Source organism: Hemiscyllium ocellatum, chromosome 16 (genome assembly GCF_020745735.1).
Source record: "Hemiscyllium ocellatum isolate sHemOce1 chromosome 16, sHemOce1.pat.X.cur, whole genome shotgun sequence".
NCBI lineage: Eukaryota > Metazoa > Chordata > Chondrichthyes > Orectolobiformes > Hemiscylliidae > Hemiscyllium > Hemiscyllium ocellatum.
Window position 1 is genome coordinate 63,544,565 of NC_083416.1, and position 23,856 is coordinate 63,568,420.

The window sequence follows — 23,856 nt, forward strand, 5'->3', positions numbered from 1 at the left end:
GTTCTGCCTCCACATTTCCTCCGGCAGTGCACTTCAGGTACTTACAACCTTTGTGTAAAAAAAACTTGCCTCTTACATCTCCTTTAAAGGTACCCCTTTTATCTCGTAATTGACATTTCTAACCTGGGAAAAAGATTCTGACTACCCATAATGCTTCTGATAATTTTGTAAACTTCTTTTAAGTTGCCCCTCAATTTTTGATATTGAAGTGAAAACAAATCAAATTTGTCCAATCTCTCTTCATAGCTAATACTCTGCAAATCAGACAACATCCTGATATAACATTTCTGTGCCCTCTGCAAAACTTCCACTCTTTCAGTACTGTGGCAACCAGAACTGTCCACAATATTCCAAGTGTGGCTTTACTAAAAATTCTATATAACTATAACATGATTTGCCAATTTTTATAATCTATGCCCCGACCAATGAAGGCAAACATGCTATATGCCTTCTTGACCAACTTATTCACTTGCGTTGCCACATTTATGGAACTATGGACTTGTATGCGTAGATCTCTCTGTATTTTGATGCTACTAAGGATTCTGCCATTTATTTCCCCCCTGCATTAGATCTTTCATAATACATCATCTCACATTTGTCTGGATTAAACACAATATGCCATTTCTCCGCCCAAGTCTCTAGCCTGTTTCCCGCTGTATCTTCTGGCTATCCTCCTGACTATCCGCAGCTCCCAATCTTTGTATCATTTACAAACTTATTAATCAGGCCACCTGGGTCTTCCTCCAAATCACTTAACAGGAGTCCCAGCATTGATCTCCAAGGAACACCACTGGTCATAGAGCTCCAGTCAGAAGCTTGGGGTCAGAAGAAGCCCTAACAAAACTGAATTCAATAAGAATCAGCAGGAACACTCACTAATGGTTGGAATCATACCCAAGAAGATAGTTGTGGTTATTGCAGTGCAATCACCTCAGCCCTAGGACATCACTGTAATACATGTTCTCTTGGTATTTTCCTGTTCTAAACCATCTTCAGCCACTTCATCAATAACCTTCCCTTCATCATAAGATCAGAAATGTAAATATTCAATTGATGACTACACAGGGTGCAGTATCAATTGTGACTCTTCAGCTACTGAAGAAATAGTTGCCCTTATGCAGAAAACCATAAGCATTTAAAAGTAGGCAAATAAGTCACATTAACATGAGTGCCAAGGTAATGAACATCTCTAAAAATAGAGAACTTAATTATCTCCCAGAAATATTCAATAGCATCACCATTGCTAAATCTCCAACCATCAATACTTTTTACCATTGATCACCAGCAGCCAAGAAGTTAACTGGACCAGCCATGTAACTACCACAGCTACACAATCAGGTCAGAAGTTGGGAACTTAACCCACTCACAACTCACTTTTTGATTTTCTAAAGTCCATTTACAGCACATAAATCAACTATGTGATGGAATATACTCTTACATGCCTGGGTGCTTCCAACAACACTCAAGGAAGAAGCCAACAAAATCCAGGACAAAACAGCATGCTTGATCAGCACCCAAATCACCAAACAAAACATTCACTAAGTTTGCTCCTGCCATATAGTGGCAACAGTGTGTGTTTTATGAGTAAAATGCACCAGGTTCAGATCAAAGGTTATTGACTGCAAAAAATGCAATGGACTGCACTTGGGAGATCAGAATGCCTGCACTCTAGCATAAGTGTTCGTGTTGCATATGTTTCCATTTGGGCAGCTCAATCGACTACAATTGTTCAGAAGACCCTTTAATTAGTACAAAGAATGATTTTGTACATCTGCAGATACAATTTCACCCAATTATAGGTCAGCAGCTAAGCACTACCAGTGGGCTTTATCGCTATTACAGGAGGTCTGGGAAGAAGAACAACCATGTACGAACAAATTCAAGATAAATACAAGGATCCCACAGAGGCCAGGATGGCAGGCCAATGTGAGGGTGTTGTGGGTCATGTTGGACACAGCAGGAAGTGATGGGAGTTGTGAGAAGATGAAACTGTTTTTGTTTGAGGAGCACATCTGACTATTAGAAGGAGGCTAAGATGGAAGGACCTTTCTTCATTCAGTGGCCAATTGGCCATAGGGCTTTTGGGAATACACAATGGATAAAGATCTCTTTTGCCACCCATTAAATTGGAATGGCAACAGAGTGAAGCACTTGGGTGAGAAATAATTGTCCACTTATTGTCTCCCGCATCATCCATAAAACTGTAGGCAAAAGTGAGGACTGCAGAAGCTGGAAACCAGAGTCTAGATTAGAGTGGTGCTGGAAGAGCACAGCAGGTCAGGCAGCATCCGAGGAGCAGGAAAATTGAAGTTGATGAAGGTCTTTTGCCCGAAACGTCAACTTTCCTGCTCCCCGGATGCTGCCTGACCTGTTGTGCTTTTCCAGCACCACTTTAATCTAGATCCATAAAACGGCAGTGCAGTGCAAGCCACTGGATAGTACCGATGACACTGAGACCTAATTTACAGGTTGACCCTTCTGCTTTTCTACCTGTGATTGGTCCATTAAACTGTGCCTACTAACTCTCTCTATCTTTCTCAGTACAGGTTGCTTAACATGAACATGCCTAGTATTTCAGTTATTTTAACGTACAAATACATGATACTGAAATGAAAAATGAAATTCCTTAACTACAGTGAATCTATCTTGAAGTTAAACTGGTTAGCATATTGAAGATGTTTATATTTGGCAATGGCTTTCTTCCCTCTATGCTCTTTATCACCCTCACCATTTTCATTCGCAAACTGCGTCGCTCCATCGCATTCCGAACAAAGGGCTGCCTTTTGGATAATGCTGAGCTGTCACTATCACTTCGATTTAACTGAGAAAGAAAATAATTTGATTATTAGCAACATTCAACAAATAAATCTTCACAGACTCCATATCACCAAAATAGGGCAGGCAAAGGATTGTCAAACTCATTCTTGATCTATATATAGAATTCCACAGGACCAAACATTTTAGTATATTTCTTTCATGGTCAGCATTTAAAATATAGAAACTTTACAGATAACCTCTCTGCAGTAGGAGCAACAATGTCTCACTCTATGGAAGCCCCTTTCCAAACTCTACCCTACGTTATCTAGTTACTTTTGCACAAACAAAATAGCAATCTAAATTTTAAGAATTGCAATTTTACCAACAGTTTAAAACAAAGGGCAATCCAAATCACAAATACATTTATTAGCATACCTTTTCAAAGATTATTGCTATTGGAGTAAGCACAGAAACAAAAAACCAAAACGTTGGTTACATGTGAAACTGCATGGGCCAAATGCCTCCAAATCTCAGAGCAACCATTATTTTATGGCTCCCGATCATCCAATGAGTGCTCATTGGGAGGATGACTAGGCCTAACACTCGGTCAGTGCTTGCAAAAACACAAAAATAAATTAGAAAACTTAACTCATGAAGACACTCATCAGGGTTGATGCTACTAAGAATTACCTCTCAACAGGCATGTTGTCTGTACAAATGGTTAGAATTCAGAGTCAGTCAGGAACCTGTGCACTTGTTATTCTAGGAATGTACAAACACTAAAACAGCAATTCTGACAAATTACAAATTTTAATAGCTGATGTTATTTCTATAAATCTAAACCAATTACAGTGAAATAAAAAAACGAAACAAAAATGTTGGAAATACTTAGCAGGTTTTGCGGCACCAGGAAAGAGAAAAAAAATCTCAACATTTCAGTGAAACAAGTTAAAAATATCATAGGTTTCTTTTATCTGCAAAATCTGAAAGGGTAAGAAGAAAAACAAATTGGAATGGTCAATGTTAGAGTGTTGGGGCAGGAGATTAAATAATGTTTCATGTTGCGTGGCTGAAAGGAGAAGTAATGTATCAAGTTAAAAAGGAAAAGATGCATCTAGAAGATTGTGAATGAAAGATCCTGAATAGCTGCCAACTAAAAGCAAATAAAAAAAGGGAGAGAGAAAAAATAACTATCAGAGGACTAAAAAAGAAAATGGATGCACAGGTTATGATTTCAGCTTTTTAAATTCATGTTGAATCCAGAACACTCAAGTGTCCAGCCAAAGTTTGCCCACAGTCTTCCAATCTTCCTTCCAATGTATTTCCAACAGTGCTGGAGTTACAAATATTGCACTCTTTTTCAAAAACAGGTGCAAGGATAAACCTAGCAATCAGTTGTCAGCTCCATGTGGTGAGAAAGATTCTACAAATGATAATCCAGGCACAATTAACAGTCACCTAGACAAATATGGATTAATGAATGTAGACAGCACAGATTTCTTAATGGCAAATAATGTTTAACTACTTTGAGGTTTTCATTGTAGTGACAGAGAAAGTGAATGAGAATCACGTAATTGATGTAGTGAAAAAAAAAAGAGCATTTGATAAATTGCCACATAAAATGCTTGTTAGCAAAGTTGAAACCCATGGAATAAAAAACAGGCAGCATAGATACAAGCTTGGTTAAGTGACAAGAACCTTACAGAGATTTATAAAATCATGAGGGGCATGGATAGGATAAATACAGAAAGTCCTTTCCCTGGAGTGGGGGAATCCAGAGCTAGAGGGCATAGGTTTAGGGTGAGAGGGGAAAGATGTAAAAGAGGCCCAAGGAGTAACTTTTTCTTGCAGAAGGTGGTACGTGTATGGAATGAGCTCCAGAGGAAGTGGTGGAGGTTAGTACAATTGCAGCAGTTAAAAGGAATTTGGATGGGTATATGAACGGGAAGGGTTTGGAGGGAGATCAGCCGGGAGCTGGCAAGTGGGACTAGATTAGTTTGGGATATGTGGACGGCATGGACGAGTTTGACTGCAGGGTCTGTACATCTCTATGTCTTTAAGAACAGAATGTAGTGACAAAAATATTATTTTTTTGGACAGTATGATTGGATATAGATGCCCACAGTCGATATTATGACTGCTGCTTTCCTTGGTAGGTATTAATAACCCTAGACTTCGATGTGCAGGGCAAAATACCAAAATCTGAAGACAACACAAAACACGGAAGTATGATGGACTGTGGTGAGAATAGTGAACAACTTTAAGAGAAGACAGACTAGTGGTCTGGACAAGTAGCAGATTAAATATAATGCAGAGAAATGTAAAGCAGGATTCAGAACTTAACAGTATAAAAAACAACCTTAATCCCCCTTATTACATTTGCAAGTACAAGCACAGTTATACATTAGCTGAATAAAGCACCTAGCAATGTTCGAGAAAGGAGCATAATACGAGAAGGATCAAGAGAAGGCTACCATAAATGAAAAGTACACTGCATGCAGGGTGAAGAAATACTGTCAATGATGGATCCTGTGTTTTCTTCAAAGCAGAAGCTCACATTACTGGCATTTTTCAGAACAAAAGGAGCTGAATGTGCTGACCATGTTCACCATAAATACCTGCAGGAACAGGGTCTAACAGGATAAATGGTTGTGTGAGAGAAGATGGAAGGTGAGAACAAAAATTAAAAACAAGGGAAGGAATCCATTCAGTGGAAGAACCTGTAAGCTGTAGATTGAACAGAAATGCTTACAATGTTAAGAACAAAATCCAGTCAAATGCTTTCTTACCCTAAGTAAAAACGCCATCCCATATTCCCAATTCCTTCGTCTCCGCCGCATCTGCTCCCAGGAGGACCAATTCCAACACCGCACAACCCAGATAGCCTCCTTCTTCAAGGACCGCAGATTCCCCCCAGACGTGATCGACGATGCCCTCCACCGAATCTCCTCCACTTCCCGCTCCTCCGCCCTTGAGCCCCGCTCCTCCAACCGCCACCAAGACAGAACCCCACTGGTTCTCACCTACCACCCCACCAACCTGCGCATACAACGTATTATCCGCCGCCATTTCCGCCACCTCCAAACGGACCCCACCACCAAGGATATATTTCCCTCCCCTCCCCTATCAGCGTTCCGCAAGGACCACTCCCTTCGTGACTCCCTTGTCAGATCCACACCCCCCACCAACCCAACCTCCACCCCCGGCACCTTCCCCTGCAACCGCAGGAAATGTAAAACTTGCGCCCACACCTCCACACTCACTTCCCTCCAAGGCCCCAAGGGATCCTTCCATATCCGCCACAAGTTCACCTGTACCTCCACACACATCATCTATTGCATCCGCTGCACCCGATGTGGCCTCCTCTATATTGGTGAGACAGGCCGCTTACTTGCGGAACGCTTCAGAGAACACCTCTGGGCCGCCCGAACCAACCAACCCAATCACCCCGTGGCTCAACACTTTAACTCCCCCTCCCACTCCACCGAGGACATGCAGGTCCTTGGACTCCTCCACCGGCAGAACACAACTACACGACGGCTGGAGGAGGAGCGCCTCATCTTCCGCCTGGGAACCCTCCAACCACAAGGTATGAATTCAGATTTCTCCAGCTTCCTCATTTCCCCTCCCCCCACCTTGTCTCAGTCGGTTCCCTCAACTCAGCACCGCCCTCCTAACCTGCAATCCTCTTCCTGACCTCTCCGCCCCCACCCCACTCCGGCCTATCACCCTCACCTTGACCTCCTTCCACCTATCCCACCTCCATCGCCCCTCCCCCTAGTCCCTCCTCCCTACCTTTTATCTCAGCCTGCTTGGCTCTCTCTCTCTTATTCCTGATGAAGGGCTTATGCTCGAAACGTTGAATTCTCTATTCCTGAGATGCTGCCTAACCTGCTGTGCTTTGACCAGCAACACATTTGCATCTTTCTTACCCTGCATACATAGGGATTCTGTGCACCCGGAGAGAAGGTTTTTGAACGAATAATTGCACTGCCTCTCACAAATGGACTTTGTTGAGTAGTATGAGTTCTTCTATCCTTTGGACGCACAACAAAAGTACTTGTCACAGTCTCCTCTGTGTTAGTTTCTTTATCAACCTGCGGAAATAATAAGTTCATAATCCAATTAATTTCTGTAAAGTGATAATATGCAATGTTACTGGCAATTTTAAAAATTATTTTCATGCCCACATATTATAGGGAAAATAAGTCACATTTAAAGCAATGCATTTCAACTTAGTGCCAATTTATTGCTTCAAATACATTTTTACCAAAAAATTAATTAGGCTCACATTAGCGACTTGAGAGAATACACTCACTCGTCTCATGCCTCTTAATTCATCACATGGGCTTGCTCATATGCTTAGTGATAGCTCTTTAATGGCTGAAAAAAATCAATTCTTACGCTGTGCTGGATAAAACATCGCTTGATTCAACATCCGGGTTTAAAAGGTAATTTACACCTACTGCATTTTAAAATTCAAGCAGAAATACTGAAGATATTTTACATACTCAAAACTATAACTTACACCAATATAACAATATAATAATTAAAACACATAGTAATGTTCAACTACAAGAACACAAGTAGTGCATTTTTTTTTGCTTGTGCACTGGAACACTGTAGTAAATACTAATGTGCAACTTAGAAGGGATTCAAAATTCAACAGTAGCATTACAGCAACAAAGAATTCAAATTTTTCTTACATTTTCTCATTACTTCTCCCTGCACAAATTCATTCCATTAGCCCCAAAAAAATCACTAATTTTATTAATCTAAATTCTGTGACCCATAATAATTAACAAATTTTAATATGCTTTTACCATCACAATATTTGTGCTCACAGCACTCTCTAAATGGCAGCAATTGTATTTTTAATGATTCATGGAGGTTTAGCCAAACAGATAATTGCTATGAATATTCACCTTCACTGCAACAAGTGTTCCTAGCACTGACTGATTATCAGTCAGCTCATTGGTATTCTCAACATAGTCTTCATTTTCCCAAAGTATTTCTTCATTGTCTTCTTGTTCTTGCTCTCCCTCCTTGCTTACTTCTTTCTCTTTGTAGTCATCTTCCTTCACTGGTGCACTTGGTCTGTAAGCAAGGAACCTCGTTTAAAAAAATCTGCATAGCTTTGTTCTATTTAGAATCAATTCTTGTATCCTTGGTTCTTCCTTCCAATCATTTGGAAAAATAATCTACTTCCTGGTTGGGATATGCATCCACATCCCTTCTTGGCTGTGCTTGGCAGTGCCATTAGTTACGTCAAATAAAATTCAAAATGGATGTGGCGAATGCAAGGGACAAATATAAATAAATTATAAGCAGTAGGTGGGGTCACTAGGTCGATTCTAGTTGTTAGTATGGGTAAACAGGGAGTTGGGATGATATCGTTAAGTTGGAGAGTATGCACTTGTTTGGGGTTTAAGGGAAGGGATGGGAATGGGGGAAGAGGGACTGTGGAGGGATGTTGGGGATAGAAAGGTGTAGTACAGGATCAGGTCAACAGTTATTTGGGTTAGGCGATTAGTCACATTAAAGTACAATACGGTCAATTCTGGGTTGTTACTCAGGCAAGTTTATTAGATGAAAACTTGCCTATCACCTGGGTAACTCCAAACCTGAAACGTTAGTTCTGATTTCTCTTCACAGATGCCACCAGACCTGCTGAGCTTTTCCAGTAATTTCTGATTTTGTTTCCAATTTACAGCATCTGCAGTTCTTTTGGTGTTTTTTAGTAATGTTAGGTGGGTTGATTGGGAGGGATAGCTAGATTGAGTATTCAAGTCCACTTGGTAGACAGGGGTGATCAGGTGGCTAGAAGGGGAACAGTAGTCAGGTCTGTTCAAGAGGGCAACCAGGTGGTTGGTTGGTATAGTCAGGAGGTGTGTGTGTGTGTGTGTGTGTGTGTGTCAGGGGAGGGGTGGGGAAGGGGGAGGAGAGAGAGAATGGGTTCTGGAAAAGTTACAGTGGGGCAGAAGGAGCAATTTTCATTGAATAAACTTTCCAGATTAACTGCCCAGAATTGACCGTCAACACATTTTCAGGACAAGGTACAGCATTTCTCTGCACCACAGTACTAATATGCTAACCACTGTCCACTCTTTTGATCGAGATGGATTTCAGCTTTGGTCCTTGGCCTGCATCCAGTTTTGGAAATTGGGGCCCATTTAAAACTGTATGCTTTTAAATATTTCAGTGTGTCATGGAACCTCATTTAATGGTGCTACAGTAGTAACTTATCTAAAAGCATAAACATAAGTTTTATTAAGTACCATACTTCCCAATTGTAAGTGTTTTCAAAAATAATGATTTACTCTTAGAAGGAATTAAAATGAACCTTCAATGAAGGTAAGCAAGAGGACAACAGTCAGCTTAGCATCATGAATATTGGCCAAGAGAGCTTGGCCAGGTGATTGACACAGATGGCCAGTCCCCAAAATAAAACGTCAACAAGAATAGGTGAGAGTGATGGTTACAAAAGGGTCAAGGGGGACAAGCTACCACCTTCTTGGATGAAGATCAAGAGTTCCCTTACATCAGCCTGAGGCAAGATCAGAGACTATCGCTATCAAAGGCTACCAGAAAAGACTGCAAAATATTTGGGACATGGAAGTGCGCTGCCTCTACACCTTCATATTACGGAACTGCTTGTATCAGTAAAGTATTTTTATCTGTTATGGGTTGTACATTTATTTTATTTACATAATTAATTAAATGTATCATACCTAAACTGCAGCTTCTCAATAAACTAGCATAAAATTGCTCCAACAAATTGTCAACTGCCTATATTAGGTAACTCTGGTCATGATTTTCCCAAAATCAAGTTAGTTAGTTGAATTCAAACAATAGGTATTCAAATGTTTAGGGCCTCAGGGTGGGAGTGAGAAACAGTGTCAAGAAAAAGGGAGAGAAACAGAACTGAATCAGGTTTCCATTCTTGATCACTTTCGAACAGATCCTACTACAACTGCATACGCAAATACTAAGATATCGTCATGTTTACTGAGATTTATTGAATAATAATTATTTGCTTGAGGCACTGGCAGGTGGCTGGTGCCTATGGAACTGAAAGCCTTTAGAAATGGGAAGAGGAGCACGGGGAAACTGCCACAAAAACAAAATGCTTAAAAATACAACATTTAAAATAAACGAGTCAATAAACATGTACACTGCTTGCAGAATGTTTTAATCCAGGTATTATACCTTTCCTCTTCTGGACTCAACAAATTTCTGTTCTTTCCTAGTCGCCTCTCCACTGCCTCCAGCTCTGCAACTGTTTGCTCTAGGAGCGCAGACACAGAATCCTACAAAAAACATAATTATAAGTTGAAAATAATATCAGAACGTTATTTTTCAATGGTGCAACTGTAATTTAAGTTACAGAAACTTAGAAAGGAGAATTTGACTCACTCCATGTGAGATTCAGAAATGGTTGGACTCATTGAATACTTTATATGCACTGGGCCCTGACAACATCGTCAATAGTACTGAAGACCTGTGGTCCTGAACTTGCCAATTCCCGAACCAAGCTCTTCCAGCAGTTAGTGACATTTAGCCAGCAATGTGGAAAACTGCTCAGGTGTGTCCTCAACACAAAAAGTAGGTCAAATCCAATCCAGTCAATTACTGCTTCATCAGTCTACTCACAGTCATCGTAAAGTGATGGAAGGTGTCATCAATAGTGTTGTCAGGCAACATCTGCTCAGCAATAACCTATTTACTGATGCCAATTGGGTTCTGCCAGGGCCACTCAGCCTCTCACTTCATTACAGTGTTGATATAAACATGTACAAAACAGTGGAATTCCAGAGGTAAGGTGGGAGTGGCAACCCTTAATATCATTACCACATTTGACTGAGAATGGCATCAAGGAGCCCCAACAAAACTAAAGTCAATGGGAATCAGGGGGAAAAGTTCTGCACTTGTTGGGAGTCATACCTGGCACAAAGATAGATAGATGTTTGTGGATATTGGAAGTTCGTCTTCACAGCTCCAGGACATTTCTGTGGGAGTTTGTCAAAGTAGTTTCTGAGATCAATCACCTTTCCCCTTCCATAAGATCAGAAATAGGGATGTTTGCTGATGATTGTACAATATTCATCACCACTTGCAACTCCTCAGATACTGAAGCAGTCCACGTCCAAATGCAGCAAGACCTGGACAGTATTCAGGCTTGGATTGAAAAATGACAAGTAACATGCCCACCACACAAATGCCAGGCAATGATCAACTGAACTAAACTAACCATCACTCCTTGCCATTAAAAACAAAACAAATGCCATTCAATCCCTCAATAACAAAATCCTGGGGAATATAATTGGCCAGATATTGAATTGGACTAGCCATCTAAAAACAGTAGTTATAACAGGTCAGAGGCTATGATTCCTGCAATGAGTAACTCACTGCCTGACTCCCATAGCCTGTTCATCTTCCACAAGACCAATTTCAGCAGTGTGATGGAATATTCCCACTTTGCTCAATAAATGCAGCTCCAACAACATTCAAAAAGCTTGACATCATCCAAGACAAAGCAGGCCTCTTGATTGGCATCAGATTTGATTAGATTACTTACAGTGTGGAAACAGGCCCTTTGGCCCAACAAGTCCACACCGACCCGCCATCCACCCAGACCCATTCCACTACATTTACCCCTTCACCTAACACTACGGGCAATTTAGCATAGCCAATTCACCCGACCTGCACATTTTTGGACTGTGGGAGGAAACTGGAGCACCCGGAGGAAACCCACGCAGACACGGGGAGAATGTGCAAACTCCACACAGTCAGTCGCCTGAGGTGGGAATTGAACTCGGGTCTCTGGCGCTGTGAGGCAGCAGTGCTAATCACATCAACAAACATCAAATTCCTCTACTACTGACGCTCAATGGTAGCATTGTGCACAAATGATAAGATGCACTTCAGAAAATGGTCAAAGCACCTGAGACATCACTTTCGAAGTGCAAACCATTCGGACTAGAAGGTTAAGGGCAGTTCGTTCCCATCCAAGCCACTCACCATCCTGACTTTGAATCGCTGTTCTTTCAGTGTTATTGGGTCAAAATCCTGGAATTCCGTCCCAAATGGAATTGTGTGCCTACGGACTGCAGCAATCCAAGAAGACAGCTCACTTTCAACTTCTCAAGTGAAGTTGGGACAGGCAGAAAATGCTGGCCCAATCTCAAAGCAAAATCACTGAGTAATCATCATTATCAGCTGCTCTTTTATTCAGATTATGACATTTACTCAATGCTGCGTGTATCTGCCATGTGATTGAACAGACTGAACCCACACCCACAAACCTTTCAACATGAGGTAAAATATACCACAAAGGCATGCGATTCAGAGTGCAAGATTTGCTTCTTTTCTTTTCTCAGCTGATGTTCTGTTCATTATTAAAACACAAGTGTACATCACATTGACAGACAGTTGTCTCAACTTTGAACAAGTTTTGAGGTGTCATGAATGTAATTTCTGTCATGCTTCAGGGAGAGATTCAGAGCATCTTCAAAGCATTTTCTTTGTCCAGGCATAGCATACTGGCCATTTGAAAGTTAGAAAACAGTCTGAAGCTTTTCAGTCATTTAGGCACAGCATCCAGCCCATCAAATATGATTCTGAGGACATTTTTCTGAATATTACCAGCAACGAGAGTTGGACAATAAAGACCACTGCAAGTCAACAACAGTTCCCTCCAAGCCACTCATTACCCTAACGTGGAACTATGTTGTCATTCCTTTAGTGTCACTGGGTCAAAATCCTGGAACTCTCACTGAAGGCAATGTGGTTGCACCTACACCAAATGATTGTAAATTTAAGGAAATAACACATCATCAGTTTCTGAAAAGCAATTTGGGATGGGCAATAAAAGCTGACCAAACAGCAATATCGAAATTCCATAAACGATTAAACAAAAACTTCTGTTCTGCAATGAGATCTGGATTGTGTATCATGCAAGTACTAGAGAAATTCCATGAACATCTCCACCACATACTTGGGATTAAATGGGAGGATCAATGAATGAACAACAATGATCCTTAATGGAATTTCTCTGACTTTTGAACGTACAGTCCAGGTCTCACTGTAAAATCACAGTTTTTAAAACCATTTATGAAATGTGGACATTGCTGGTTGGGCCAGCATTTATTGCCCATCCTTATTGCCCTTAAAAAGGGGGGGGGGGGGGGGTGAGCTGACCTCTTGAAATGCTGCAGTCCATTTATAGACCTGTAATGCCGTTAGAGAATAGATTCCAGGAGTCTGACCTAGTAACCTTGAAGGAATGACGATGTAATTGCAAGTTAGGATGGTGAACTTAGAGGGAACTTTTGTTGACTTCCAGTGTCTTTATTCTTTTTGAAACCTGTTTCAAGTCAGTAATAACAGGTGGACACAAAAGTATAAGAAAATCTAAATGCCAGCAAAGAATTAAAACAAAAATATACTAAAATGTCCAATCTACTTGCCTTCCACGTGTGAAAGGCCTACCTACCTGCGGTTTATTCAAGGCATTGCTTCCTCCCAGATTTCCTGATGGAGATTCTGTCCAAAGTATGCCCATGGTTGGAATATGGCAAAGCATCCTTGCCTATCCTCCATTCCATAGCACAATAAAGTTCCAGCCTGCTTCAAATGGGAGATTTGTTTTCCCATGAAACCCACGTCCACTAGATTTCCCAGCCTCTACCATTCTTCTAGCTTTATAAATGGTGATTGATGTGAATAATAGCCCCAATTTGTATCAAAGGTCAGGAATCCCTTATCAGAAAACCTTGCCTTTATGGTCTTCAGGTACACAACTTGCATAGCTTTGATCAGCACTTTGTGTATTGAGACATCAATGTGTTGAGCTCATAACTATAGCATGATCAGTTGTAAAGCCACTTCCGTTATAACTGCATGTATATTTAAGGTTGAGATAGACAGATTGTTTAAAAGTAAGGGAATCAAAGGTTACAGGCAAAACACAGGAAAGTGGATAGGAGAAACGTTAGATCAGGCTCAAAGGGGCATACAGACTATTTCTCATTGTCTTATTTAGTCATTCATAATAGAAGTGACACAGGAATTGACACAGGATTTCACAATTCAGTTAATTGATATGCTCGCCACTCTGAAATAGACTTCAGTTTACTTCCATTCAGGCCAAGTGAATTTTTTTTCCCAAAGAGCCCGAACTTAGCATGCCTACAGGTCTGTTCAGTTCCACATTTGAAATGATCTTCGCATTCTAGGTTTTCAAACTTGCAGATAAGGGATAGCTGACTGTATTGCTTGTTCAATTAACTTGTTTAAAAGTTGGCTCAAATCCAATCAAAATGTTTCTATTTATACTGTCTCTTTACCTTACTGTTTTGCCTCTCTCATTCTGATTATCTGCCAGAGTCTAGTAAAACTTCCTTCTGGAAAATGCCTGAAATATTGGAAAATTGAAATGAGTTCTAAAATTTGATGCTGATTTGAAATTTCACAGCTTTAGCATACAGCCATGGTTATTCTCCAAATATTTAAGCTATTGCCTACTTTTTTCTCTGCTGTGGGGAGTTTAGTTTCTGATTGAAGAACAGCTTCGTTTTGTGCACTATGCTTCATGCTTTGCTCCTGTAGATAGTGAAGATTAAGGAGGTTGTACCAGTGTGTTGACCACTCTGCACATCTGTTCAGATTTGCCAGGCTGATCTGAGCACCACCCTGTTTAAAATTTAAATAATTGTCATTCATGCATCATAAGTACAACGCAAAATATATTTAAATATTACTGGACATAAGACACCAAAACTTGTTTGTCAGAGTAAATGTTACTATCTTCATTTGTACAATGCACCAAGGGTATAAATAGAATCTTAAATCATTCAATGTTTAATATCGATTGCTTCATTGAAATTTCTGCCATACCTAATGAAGTTACCTATTTGAATGCTTGATTCTAAAAAATTGGTACTTTTCAGATTAGAGTACTGGATATAGATATATACAGACCCTTTGGTCCCATCAGTCCATGCAGACCGTAATCCCAAATTAAACTAACCTCACCTTACCTGCACATGGACTATATCTCTTCAAAATGTTTTTTCATGTACTTATCCAAATGTCTTTTAAACATTATAACTGTACCTACATCCACCACTTCCTCTACAAGTTCATTCCACACTGTTAAAAAAAAAATTGCCTTTCATGTCTTTTTTTCTTCTCACCTTAAAAATATGCCCCCGGTCTTGAAATCCCCTACACTAGGGAAAAGACACCTGCCATTCACCTTATCTATATCCTTCATGGTTTTATAAACTTTTGAAAGGTGACCGCGTAACCTATGCTCCAGTGGAAAATGGTCCCAGCCTCTCCTTATAACTCAAACCCTCCAGTCTACAATAGCAAAATGTCTCAATAAAAAAAAGCCCAGTTTACTTTTTATTATTGTCATGTGATATCTGTTCACTCCTATTCACAGTATAATGGCTGAAAGAATAACCAGCAGACTGTAGATTTTGTCATAATTACACACACACACAATTAAACTTCTGACCCTGATAGAAGTGTAACTAAAAGATTATGTACCATACCATTTGTCTGAAAAGGATGATATAATGAAAAAAGCTCAAAATCATACAACAGAAATTCAGTTAAGAAATTTTGTAACAGTCCCTTGACAATGTTTTGAGTTGTTTTAATAATTATAGAGGGTGACATAGACTGACAGCATCTTACCAGCATCCCATATCTTAGAGGGACTGAGAAGTTAGTTTTTAGTTCTAATTTAAGGTCCGAGATATATAAAGTCTTTCTCACTGTGGGAATCAAAGGTTACGGGCAAAACACAGGAAAGTGGACAGGAGAAATGCTGCTAATTTAAATGATAAGCAACATAGAAGGATAGCCTGTTGACTATTTTCAGCAAATTACCACCTCTAGTGTGAACATTGGTACTTGCCACTTGGTTACAAACTTAGGTTCCCAACCCTGCCGATTGTTACTTTCCAGTGCTGTTCTTTACTGACTGTTTCAGGACTGTTGAAATGATTCGAAAATTTATCACTACTGTAACTATGAGAGGCTTTTTCTCTTGTAAGAGAGCACCTCTGATCACAATCATGTGAAAAGTGTGACTTTGCTTACTACCTTTTGAACTAATTGTGACTAAAAGAACAGAAAATGCATCCAAAAATCTTTAAGAGGTTCGAGATTAGGATTACTCTCCAGGCTGGCGTGTCATCTATCCTTAAAGCTGGATGGAATTTGCAAGTTGTAAAAAATGCAAAAGAATTAAAGAATTAAAATAATTAATCTTGTTTTCATATTCTTCCTGTGTTCCCTTTACACTGTCGAAGCACACCAAAATGTTACAACTGCACACAAGTGGGCATTGTATAGGAATTGTAACATCAGCTGTCATAAATCTTTGATAAATTAATTATATCATATCTTCCAGTTAAATCCAAATAGTAATTATTAACACACACGGACTATTCAAAACTACTGACTACTTTTTGTCCTCCCTATAAAAGACCAGTATTAATGGGTGAACTCATTAATTTGACCAATTCCTCCTTATTCATTGTTTTAATTCTTGTAATGGCAAGAGCAAATCACTCATGAAACACATGGCTTACAGTTCAGTGAACATTTATAAAATAAAGCAGTACCGAAGTTGAGAATTATAAAAGAAAATGCCTAATTGATATGCCATGTGAAGTTGGGTAAAAGCTGTTAGCCCCTCAACTATACTTCAGAATTGCAAATAAATTAGTGCTGATCTGTAACAAGAACCCAGAATTGGTTAAACTGCATTTTTTTGAGCTTGCAATTAAGTGTCGAAGATGCAATGGCTTATAATATTCAAGACAAACACTAACCAAACACTCTTCTCGATGAGATTTATCCACTGAGCAAACATCAACTCGCAGAGTCTTCTGATGCAAAGCAGAAAAAGAAATGGTGATCCAAAAGACTTCATTGTATGTCAGGCTTTCAGCAGCAACTGATGATTTGGTGCGGAACAGACAACTTGTATTCTCAGAGCATGGGAGTACAGCCACCCGGATATAACTACACAAAATTTAAAAAATGGTTAAGTACACAAGAAAATTAAGACTGGTTTAAAGAGGCATTTTTTGAGTGTCGTTGCTCTGAATTGCTTGACATCAACTTCATAGAATGCCAATGGACAATTACACCAAGCAGAAAGCATAAAAGCCCATGATTCACTGGAAGCAGAGTTCATAATTCTGGGGTTATAGGTCTGGACTTATAATTAGTTCAAACTATTCCTCGTGGGCAAAAGGGCACACTTCTGCAATGTTTGTGAGGAATGAGAGATGACGGGAATATCAATGAAAATGGGAGCAATTATAAATTTATGCTGTCAGATTCTATTATTCTTGTAGGCTTACGATGGAATTCATGATTAAGAGGAGGTTTGAAATATTCCTGTACTCAAGTCCATTTAACCATGCCTTCTAACTACAAGACCCCCAGTTGGCCCTTATTTACCATGAACAACTTAATGAAAAATCATCTTATATTGTAACATTTCCAATCCATTGAATTTTTTGGATCATACTTAATGGTAAAGTACGCTATTCCTTTTGCCCCCAGAAATGGCATGCAGCCCGTAAAGAAAAATGAATTATGTCAAAAATACCTGTTAATTCTTAATTGCTGCAGAAGTGCTGCTAGAGGTCTTCATTCTCTTACATAAACAACTCAAGTCAACAGCAACAGCAAAGATATTTATTGGAAGGGCATCTCGGGATTGCATTAACATACTAAGGCTGCAGATAAGATGATGCGATTGGACGTTACCAGGCTGAAGATGGAGTCAGTATTTAGGGAAGATGGTTTTGGACTGGAACCGAAGACAATGGTTTTGGGCTTCCTGACATTTCATTAGAAGAAACCTTCTGCTTATACAGAACTGGATTTTGGATAAACAATGTGATAACTTAGATAAAATATAGGGTATAGCAATGAGATATACACAACCAACATGTATTGTTTACAGGAGAAACTACAATGGAGCAATGAATTATCATTGAGGAAATAATACACATACAAGCTGGATACATTTCAAAAGCAAAATTTAAGGGAAGCAAAGGCAGGGCTCTTTGAAATAGTGGAGAAAGATAAAATGAAGAAACAAACAAAAAGGGTGCAAGAATCTTGTTAGAAGAATGCTTCAATGGAAACTAAACCAAAGACAATAAGATGAATGAAATTAAGATGACAGTCAAAAGAAAAGTATGAGAATAAAATAGCAATTCATACAAAATGAAACCCAACATTCCTCCACGAAAATATAAATAGTAAGCAAGTAATATTAGGTAAAGTGGATGCCAACAGGGACAGAGAGTAATATACGCTTTGAGGAGTAGGTCAAGAGTAAAACTCTATGTGAGAACTTTGAATCAGTGTGTGTAGATTAGATTACTTACAGTGTGGAAACAGGCCCATCGGCCCAACAAGTCCACACCGACCCACCGATGCGCAACCCACCCTGACCCATTCCCCTACGTTTACCCCTTCACCTAACACTACAGGCAATTTAGCATGGCCAATTCACCTAACGTGCACATTTTTGGATTGTGGGAGGAAACCAGAGCACCCGGAGGAAACCCACACAAGACACAGGGAGAATGTGCAAAGGGAGTCGCCTGAGGTGGAAATTGAACCCGGGTCTCTGGCGCTGTGAGACAACAGTGCTAACCACTGTACCACTGTGTGATCTCCTTAGCCTTTTAATCAAGTTGGAGTCCAGATTATATCTTTTCAGGCCCAATGCCAGTGTGGTGTTTGATCTATATGACTACGTGTATGTACCCAGTTTGCATTGATTTTAGCATTTTCAATTTTGTAGAATGACTGGAGCCTTCAGTTAAAAGGATTTTTTTTACGCTCACCACTGAGATCTATCAAAGTAAATGCTTCAAGTTTCCTTGTGAACAAATGCCCCTGGCATCGTTTAAAATACTACTTTTTATGTTTGCCACTTAAAACTTTATGCTTTTGTTTTTGCAAACGGAATGTGATACAAGCTACTGATTGTATCCTGACCTCATTCTGTAATCAGTTTCTTCCTATGGATTGGGTTTGTGACAGTTGAGGGGAGGTGTATGCAGGCCGGTGGGGAGGGGGGGGGGGGGGGGGGGGGGGGGGGGAAGAGAGAGAGAAAGGAGGCTAACATGAATTTTTCATTTTTGTTAAAGGACACTAACAATTGTGACAACATTGCCAGGTGTTGCAGACCTAAACACAGTAATTAGGGGCAGTGTAACTTTTGAGAAGCTGGCCCAAGACTTATAAAACCTGGGGTATAAAGGAACTCATGAAAGACAGAAGCCAAAGAGAGATAATGACAATGTAAAATAATAAAAGAAATGTGTTTTATTGAGAATTTATGGAGCATGTTATGAATTCACTTCTTTAAAAGCAAGTAACTGAAAAGGCAATGCAACATCAGGAATCTATAGTAGGACAAAGCAAACCCAAAACTCAATTGAATGAAAAACTGAAAAGGCACAGCAGATTCAACTGCACCTAAATAGTAAGTTTCAACACACTTTTTCCATCTGTGTTGTGATATTTGATTATGTGAAAAATATTTGGGTCCAATCTATATATAGCTTTAAAAATTTAAATAAGTGAAGGTAACCCAGAAGTGGCTTTCACAGAATGTGCTCTTAGGACATTTTCTTTGAACGTACTTCTGTGGTGAATCATACCATCGAGTAAGGGAAGAGAATTAATTAATGACTTCATAGTGAAAGTATCTCTCAATAATAGTGACCACAATATGGCTGGATTTTATTCAGCTTCAGAGAGAGAACTTTGTCAAAGACTGTTTTAAATTTGAATAATGAAAATTTACATGGCTCTGCTTGATTCTTCCATAGTGTGCTGACAAATTAGGTTAAGGGAGAGGTCAATAGTAGACATGTCAAGGGATATTTCCGAATACATCAGAACAGAGATGTTCCAACTGAAAGGAAAAACATTTAGAGGATGCACCGTCTATGTTTAACTACAAGGGTTAAAGATGCTATCAGGCATATAATTGTGTAAAGACAAGTGGCAGGTCAGGTAATTGGACAGTATGCATTATAGCAATGATTGACTGACTAAATGATTTAATGCAGAGAAATTAAAACACTAGCTAGAAGTATTTTCTATAGATACATTAAAACTGTTTAAAGTTTTTTGTCCTGTAGAAAGTGAGTATGGGGAAGCTTACAGGAATCTAAGAAGATGACAGATGAATTGAATGTCTATTTTGGATCAGTCCTGTAGAAGTGACAAGTAGCTTTTCAAAAATAGCTGTGAATCAGTAAATGTAGAGAGCATTTCAAGGATAATACAATGGTCAGGGCTGTAATACTAAACAAATTGTTGGAGCTGCAGGCTGACAAGTTCCAGGTTCTGATGAGCTTCATCTTCTTCTAAAAGAAGTGGTTGATGTGGTAGTTGATACGCTGGCTTTAATTCTCCAAATCTCCTTCACCTTTTGAGAAAGGTTCCGTTATGATAGAAAGCCCTGAATAAAATCATTTTCTTCAAAAAAAAAACTGTCAATACTGTTAAAGGGAAGATATTGGAAGCCATTATTATGTTGAGATTGAAAGGGCATTGGTGAAAACTCTTCTGGAATATTGTGACCAGTACTGGTTTCCCAATATTAGGAAGAGTATTAAGCTGAAGAGAATTCAGAAGAGACTTGCCAAAACGTTGCTTAGTATGGAAGGTTTGAAGAGATTTTTCACTAGAGCTTAGTTTGAGGGGTGACTTTATAGAAGTCTATAAAATCATGGGTATAGATAGGTGTCTTTTCCCCAGGGTAGGGGATGTCAAGACTGGGCACATTGTTTAAAGCGGGAGGAGAGATTTTAGAAAAAGACAACTTGTTCACAAAGGGTGGTTCAAGTATGGAATGAACTTCCTGAGGAAGTGGAGGATGTGGGCACTGTTACAACATTTGGATAAGCACATGATTTTAGAAATGTTTGGAGGGATATGGGCAGGGAGCATGAGGTGGGACTAGTTTGAGATTATGTTCAGCATGTACTGGTTTGTGAATGACTTTGTTATAGTAGGGCATTTCTTGCCTTTTTAAAAAAAATTCAGGCCCAGTAACACATTTTTTTTGCAAAGAGACTATTTAACCAATTTATTGGATGACTTTGAGGAAGTAACGTAATGTAGATAAAGGGGAACCTGTGTATATTTTGTACTTGGATATCCAGAAGGCATTTGATAAGGTGCCACAGATTGTGGAAAATAAAGGCTCATGGTGCAAGGATAATATTTGGCAGGAATAGAAGATTGGCTCCAAAATGGGCATAAATATATCATTTTCTTTTTTGGCAGTGTGTAACAAATGGTGTGCCTGAAGGCTCAGTGATGGAATCATAACTGTTTTCAGTTATGAGTTATTTATTGCCACAATATCTAGAAAATACAATGGAAAATGTTTTGTTGCCACAATCTGGCACCATTTTGAGTTACAAAAACAATTAAAAGAAATTAGAATTCATCTTCTATACAAGGGGTCTTCAAATAAAGCCCTAGGGCTTCTGCAAGGTGTTCCAGGCCTCAGAGTGCCTATGTTTCAAGCCCACTACAGAGGGGAGTGGTCAAACCACCAAGAATTGCTGTAAATGACAACCTGCCAAGTCCCCGCTTCAGGCCTATTGTTGCCATTGGTCTTTGCACCAGGCACTGCCACCTCCACATCAAATATTGTCTTGGATCAAAGTACCAAAACTATGGTGGTTCAAATTGTTGTCTTGACAAGATAGGTGGACAAATAAGTGGTGCAGAGGACTTGGGGTGTACAAAGGGAGATAGATCTTTCTAAGTGAGTGGGAAAAGCTGTGTTTGTGTCTGATTTATTGTTGTCCCACGTTCTGGCAGACACTGAAAAGTGACTTGCATGCACTACAGGCAGATTGTACCATACAAGTGCATCAGGATAGCAGAACAGAGTGCAGAATACAATGCTACTCCCGTAACCAAGGTGCCCAGTGAGATCAACATTAACACTTAGGTGGTTAGTTCAAAGGATGTGGCAATGGAATATTATATGGTAAAGAATTAATTATTTTGGATGGGAGATTTTTTTTTCAAGCCTTATCTATCAGGTGAGATTGAAGTTTCAAATGCAAAGGAATTTGGATGTTGTCATGTATGAAATTTTAAAAAGTAAAAATCACTCAAAGCAAATGTTATTTTTGAGCAGATTTGAATACAAGAGGAGGAGAGGTTTGCTTCAGTTAATCAGTATGGGTCACCTTATTTAAGGAAGGATGTAATTACATTGAAAGCCGTTCAGAGAATGTCCACTGTACGAGTTCCTGGAACTGGTTGGCTTTCAAGAAATGTTAGATGGCCTAGGCTTTCATCTGCAGGAATTTAGAAATGCAAGAGGTGACTTAATTGAAACTGATCAGGTCTTAACAGAAACTGGGGAAAGAATGTTCCCTCTTGGTGGAGAACCTCAATCTGAGAGTCCATTTTGGGGTCGCTCATTTTAAGACCGGATGAGAATTTGAGTCGTGAGTCTTTAGATCATCTTTTCGCCAAAAGATGGTAGAAGTGGAGTCTTTGAATATTTTTAAAGCTGATTGTAGAGAGATTTTTGATACAAAAAGTTGATACATAGGTGGTCATGTGAAGAAATAAGATGTAATTTTATTGCGCAGAGTGGCTGTTTTCTCAATGTTCAATGAGATTTTTTGCAATAAAAGACCATTTGGGTGTTGCAGAACGTCAACTCCAACTGCCCTGTCTATGCCCCTCAATTTTATACATATCATGTCCCCCTTTGTCTCCTTTGTTCCAAATAAAACAACCCCAGGCTATCGCTTTTTAACTAAAACTTTTAGCCAAGACAACATCTTGGTAAATCTCCCCTATATCCTCCCCAGTGCTGTTGCATCCCTCTTCTAAAATGGATTCCAGAACTACACGTAATGCTCTAGTTGTGGGCTAACCAACGTTTTATACTAATGGGTCTGGGTGGGTGACTACTTTTTAGAGGGTCGGTGTGGACTTGTTGGGCTGAAGGGCCTGTTTCCATACTGTAAGCAATCTAATCTAAATCTAAACAAATCCAACTTAACCTCCCACTCTTTTAAACTCTGCCTTGGCTAATAAAGGCAAGTATCCCACATGCTGCCTTAACCACTTGCCTACCTGTCCTGCTACTTTTTTTTAAATGATTGGTGGACATGTGCACCAAGCTCCTATTGAGTGCCTGTGCTTCTCAGGATCCAACAGTTAATCATGATTTTTTTTTGCCATGTCTTCTGCCCATGTGTATCAGCTTTTTTTTAATCTGAATTGATTTCCATTTCTCACTGATCAGTCCTTGATATCCTCTTTTTTATAATCTAATGTTATCCTCCCTGTTTACCACTCCCATTTCTTGGATCATCCACAAACTTATTGATCAACCTTCCTATGTTCAAACCTAAGTCGTTTGTAATAATCACAAACAAGGTTCCCAACACTAATTCTATTCTTGATCATTGATAGCAATGACTTGAATGAGCATGCAGAGGCTTGGTTAGCAAATTTGCAGATGAAACCAAAATTATTGTTGTTGATAGTGGATAGTTAAGAAGGTATCTAAGAATATAAAGATTCTGATCAAGTGTGCCAATTTAGCTGAGGAATAGCAGATGGAGTTTAATTTAGATAAATGAGTTTTGGCAAGGACAACCAGGATAGGATTTGTACAGTTAATGGTAGGGCCCTAGGGTGTGTTGCCACATGAAGAGACCTAGGGGTGCAGGTACACATTCCTTGGAAGTGGCATCACTGGCATGGTGAAGACAACATTTAGCATATTGGTCAGAATATAGAGTATAGAAGTTAGGATAATGGTGTGGCTATACAAGACATCAGTGCACCACTGAGTGCTGTGTACAATCCTGGTTGCCCTGCTCCAGGAAGGATGCTGTTAAACTGGAAAAAGTGTAGAAAAGATTTGCAAGGATGTTACCAGGACTGGATGGTTTAAGTTATAGGGAGAGGCTAGTTAGGCTGTGCCCTTTATTGTTTTCTGGAATATTGAAGGCTGAGGGGTGACTTTTATTTTTAGACATT

General features: G+C 39.5%; 1 protein-coding gene across 1 annotated transcript in view; it reads right to left on the bottom strand.

Moving 5' to 3' along the window:
- Window positions 1-23,856, bottom strand: part of wwc1 (WW and C2 domain containing 1) — a 137,385-nt gene that overhangs the window by 19,912 nt on the left and 93,617 nt on the right. Inside the window, exons 15-20 of the mRNA XM_060837334.1 lie at window positions 16,611-16,803; window positions 14,284-14,451; window positions 9,967-10,067; window positions 7,683-7,854; window positions 6,690-6,854; window positions 2,729-2,821 (exon numbers count right to left, since the gene is read on the bottom strand). Of these exons, the coding sequence (XP_060693317.1) occupies window positions 2,729-2,821; window positions 6,690-6,854; window positions 7,683-7,854; window positions 9,967-10,067; window positions 14,284-14,451; window positions 16,611-16,803 (892 nt within the window). The remainder of the gene's footprint in view (window positions 1-2,728; window positions 2,822-6,689; window positions 6,855-7,682; window positions 7,855-9,966; window positions 10,068-14,283; window positions 14,452-16,610; window positions 16,804-23,856) is intronic.